This window comes from Glossina fuscipes, unplaced genomic scaffold (assembly GCF_014805625.2).
Source record: "Glossina fuscipes isolate IAEA_lab_2018 unplaced genomic scaffold, Yale_Gfus_2 115, whole genome shotgun sequence".
Classification (NCBI taxonomy): Eukaryota; Metazoa; Arthropoda; class Insecta; order Diptera; family Glossinidae; genus Glossina; species Glossina fuscipes.
In genome coordinates, this window is record NW_023998458.1 from 2379481 (window position 1) to 2384276 (window position 4796).

The 4796-nt window shown below is 38.4% G+C and overlaps 1 protein-coding gene across 1 annotated transcript; it reads left to right on the forward strand.

The window, feature by feature from the left end:
* The first annotated feature begins 1054 nt into the window (after positions 1-1054).
* LOC119640173 (anillin-like) lies at positions 1055-4183 on the forward strand. Its single transcript, XM_038038027.1, has one exon. The coding sequence runs from the start codon at positions 1055-1057 to the stop codon at positions 4181-4183; it is 3129 nt and encodes a 1042-aa protein (XP_037893955.1).
* Positions 4184-4796: the final 613 nt, after the last annotated feature.

A 4796-nucleotide genomic window follows, 5' to 3' on the forward strand; every position in this document is an offset into this window, starting at 1 on the left:
TGTTCCATCATTTCGAAAAATTTTGATACTAAATCTAAAGGATAAGGAAATTCTGCATAAGGATTTGCCTTCATTTCATGTTTAGTGCGTACTAGAGATTCTTCCTTAACGGAGTATAAGGACTTTCAGGTCATGCTAATCGAAAGCGTAAGCACACTGTTATTAAGAATGTCTGATAACTTTACCAAACTTTAATAACCACGAGTACGATCACGTAAGGAGCAGAAAATGTTATACTGTTTTTTGTGACCACTTAATGTATGCTTAAGATCAGCATCACATAAAGCCAAAGTAAATTTTCTTTTGATTCCTTCAGTTTTTATTTAAAAAGTCATTAAAGTTACATCCAACAGTGACTTACTGAAGGTGGCAAGGTTTAGTTGTCTAGAAACTAGGACGACCAGCCTCAAAACTTGCGGATTGTCTTCATTAATTAAAATAAATATATTTTTGGTTATCGTAGGGAACTTGTAGCGAAACAAACTTATGTTGCCTGCCTGTGTAAGCACAATTTCGATAGATAAGGTATCTACACTCAATAAGATTGTTAAGCAAATCAACATAAAATTTGTCGTTTTCTGTTGAAAACGGAATAATTTTCTAGTTTTTTTTTTTTTTTTAATTACAAAGTTAATATCCTGTCTATTGAAAGTGGAAGTAGAATGAAAGCAAACAGCGATTTTTACTGCTTTACCTGTTGATCGTATCATGACGACGCGAACAAAGTTCACAAAAATATAAATTACAAATTTTCTGGGTTTTACCAGAAACAGAAAGGGAAAAGGTTTGTCATCCTGTAAGGAAAGTTTTCGTGAAGAGTGAAAATCGAAAACAGGCTACGAATGGAATCATGCGGGCATTTGCAGAAATATGTGTTATTCGTTACCTGTAAGCAGGAAGGAGTTTTAAGATATAAACAGAGTATTTAGCGGATACTCGACAGTTCAATTATAATCATTCAAAGGCTGAGTTTGCTGTGCACGTACGTTTAGTGAAATAATAAGTTTTCTCGTTGTCGTAAATAAATTGGTTTAACTTTGCACAAAAGGAAGAAATGACTCCTGCACCAATACAAATGACATCAAAATACTTGGAGCTCACTCAAGAGAAACGCCAGCAAATAAGAAGTAAAGTCTTTGATTTAAACGATCATAGCGCATCTAATGCTGACATATATGATGCGAAAGGAGACGCTAGTGTTAACTATAAGCAGAGGAGCAACAGTAGTCACCAATCGAACGACGATATAACCGATCGCAGTATGAAAGAGTCGTATACCTCATCTATATTGCTGCCTGAACTCGATTTGTCAAATTTAGGAAGCGGGAAATCACTTCAGTCCCTTTGTTCTTTTACAACAACATCACACGAAAAAGTTGACAAAATAAGCAACGAAGAAGAACGAGAAGGTAATAGAAAACCGAAGCAACCGAAATGGAATGCAAAAGGTTTGCAAAGACGTGGATTTTCCATATTCAAAGCAGTTTATGAATTTCATAAAGAGCAACAACATCAGTTAGAGCAGAAGCATGTGTTGAAAGAAAGCTCCTTCACGGCAGTTGGCGGAGAAAAGATAAGTAATACAATTGCTGAGCAAAGTAACGCAAAAGGGAGATTAAATCGACAGATGGAAGACAAAAAAATGGCGAGAGTGAAGCCAGGTTTAGTATCGGATAGGGCAGCACTGTTTGAAGCTCAATATAAAGAAGAAACTGCTCAGTGTCCTCAAAGGGATCAAATCGAAGTGTCGGTGAAGGAACGCATGAGATTATTTGAAAGGAATAGAACTAAATCTTTGGCACAGCGGGCGCGCCTCGGCGGGGCTTCGACTCAATTTTCTCAAAGTAAAAAAAAAACACAAATTAAAGATGTGTGCGCGACTGTCAAGCTTCCTACAGTCAAAGCCAATGTTGATAAGAAGGTACGAGCGAAAGTGGTTGCTTTGCTGCTGGCTTCAAATGAAAATAAAACTGAAGGTGATCTACGTAAGCGAAGGGAAGAAGATTTGCAAGTACTAGCCAAGGCGTTTAATAAGAAAAATCAGTATTACGGTATTCTGCCGGCAGCTCTTCAACAGCCAGAGAAGGGCGTAAATTTAGGACAAGAGCCCGAGTCTAATTCTTCCGCTATTCCTTTACCAACGCCACAAACTTTGGACTTTTATGCGAAACAAGAACCTTTAAATGATCCCAACGATAATGAAGCTAAACGAACTCCCATATCCGACCATAAACTTGCATACAGTGATTCATCGGAATTTGACTCCAATAAATCGTTTTCGCATAGTGAAAATAGTTATCGCACACACACCACTGTCTCCTCCCTGAATACAACAAATGATTTGAAAGAAACGACAGAACCTTTAAGTTCAAGCGAAAAGCAAAGAAATAGATTGCAGCAAAAAGGACTCGAGTGGGGAGAAGGCGAAACTGAGAGCAATATCGGGGAAACCAAAACCTGCGAACATCACTTTAGTGCGATGAAAGTTATCCTTAATGACAATGAGATGCTAAACGTGCAACGTATCAATGGGAAGTCAATGACAGCGCAAAAAGCTACAATGAAAGAAATGTGCTTTGGCGACACCAATCTTTATCCTCAAAATTCTCGTAGTCTGGATAGTTCTTTAAACGCCTTTGAAGGGTGCATAGATTGTAACAGGAATTTACACAAATCTTTCGATTATCAAGCGGATGGCACTGATGATTGCTCTGAAGACGAAGATCGTCAACAAGAGGGAAACAATATGCGTTTATCGAGGGACCTTGGCCTTGGTACAACAACTATTCCCAGCTCTTCTTCCCGCAGCCCTTACGCGCAATCCGCCGAAATGGAGTTGAATGTACACAAAGACAACAGTAATTTGACTATGCTTTCACAAGCAGGAAACGCTCGTCCTGAAGATAAACGTGCACCTTCTACATGGATACATGAAACATGCTGCGAACACAAGCAGGACGTCTTGCAATTCGATAACGGTAATGACAATAGCGATGTTGATTTAATGCAAATGAATGAAGAAGAGAACGATAGTATTGCGATTCCGCAGAAAATCAAAAAATTGTTAGACGAAGTTTTCAAACAAAAACGTATTACAGCTCAGGCTAGCCGAGCTTTGAAGTTATGTTCTGCTACTACTATCCTTTCCGGTGGTGCGGAAACCGCGGAAAAGAAACGCCATTTATTGGCGGCGATCAATCGCCGCCAAGCGTGTTTAAATGAAGTGCAAAGCTTGCGTGTGGGAAAAAGGATGCATTCTTTGGGTGTGGCACGCGAAAGGGGACGTATTACCGTTAAAGAGATTACGTTGCCGTTGCGACAATGCTATACACGACAATTGGCCTTAGAAACTACACCTGGTCATTACTTGGTCTGCTTACTTAAATGCAATGAATATGTGTTGGCCACCAAAGCGAGACCGACTTTACCGGGTTTATTGGCGGTGAAATTTCCCGAAATTTTACGCCTTAACGGCGTGAACACAGACTTCAAAGTTACCATAGAAATTTACGGTATGTCGGCTGTGCCTCATCAGGTTGAATATCGTTTAAATTCGAATAAGATGCCTAAGAAAAAGAAGAAGAATAGAAACGATAGTTGTATAACAATTTCACCGGTTCAAAGTTCGTCAGAATGTCCGACAAATTTGGTGCAGTACGGGTTTGCCGCATTTACCCTAAGGGAAGTGCAGAAGACTAATTGGACTTTTGTGCAGGTTGCGGACGCTTGCCCTCTAGAAGGTCTTGTGCATATGAAAGTTAATTGCGAGATGTATGTATCGGTGGAACATAACGGTTTTCTTACCATTTGTAAGAATGTTTCCGGTTTAGGTGCTTGGCATCGATATTACTGCCATTTAAGCGGTACTATCTTCAACTACTGGGAATATCCTGATAATAATACAGAAAAGGAGCCTATTGGTTCCATAGATTTGTATAGTGCCGTCACACAAAAAGTGACGATAGCACCGCCTGATGTTTGTTCACGTCCTAATACCATTATGCTGGAATGTCACCGCTCTATTCGAGAAATGGACCAAGCATCTTCGAGGACCGCAGCCGATGAGCATAAAACGACAGTTCGGCATCTATTGTCGACTGATACTGACGAGGAATGCCTTGCTTGGTGCGCCTATTTTAATAAAGCTTTGGCTGTATTGCGTGCATGGGGATTACCACAGTAATAGTGCAAAGCAATTTGATTTTTTATAAAAAGATGATTTCTTTATTAATAACACTCTTCGCGTAATGTAAATAAAAGTATTATTGGCATCAATTTGTATTTTTCTCTTTTTAATTTTTTTTTTTTCTAAATATTTTTTTGTACGCATAAAATAAGAAGAAGAGCATCATTTAACAAGAAAATTCAGCTGAGATTTTTTCTGTTTCGGTTTGGAAGAACCACTCATTGTATATTTTCAAAAATTAAGAACGATCTTGCTTTACTTATAATATCCTACCTAATGTTTAAAATTGTGTAGTATTAAAAGCTTCTAAATAAAAATGAAAATGATTAAAGAAAATCACATTTGATTCTTGTGCACTCTACTCTTTGCCACTATTGGTCTCGGTAGCTTACCGGATTATGTCTGTTCGTCTGAGATGACATAAATAATAATAAAAATTCACGGATTTATAAAGGGTTCAATTGAAATTCCCGTATAACATTATTGATAATCGATAATCGATTAACGTAAAGAAAGTATGTTCAGCTCGTAGTCCTACTGTTAATATCATAAACTTGACTGCAGTACACGCTTCTTCCTTCTCTCCGTCGAAGGACAATCAACATGAGCT

Excerpts from the sequence above, each read along its gene's own strand:
- LOC119640173 (XM_038038027.1), top strand. The coding sequence starts at position 1,055 with ATGACTCCTGCACCAATACAAATGACATCAAAATACTTGGAGCTCACT.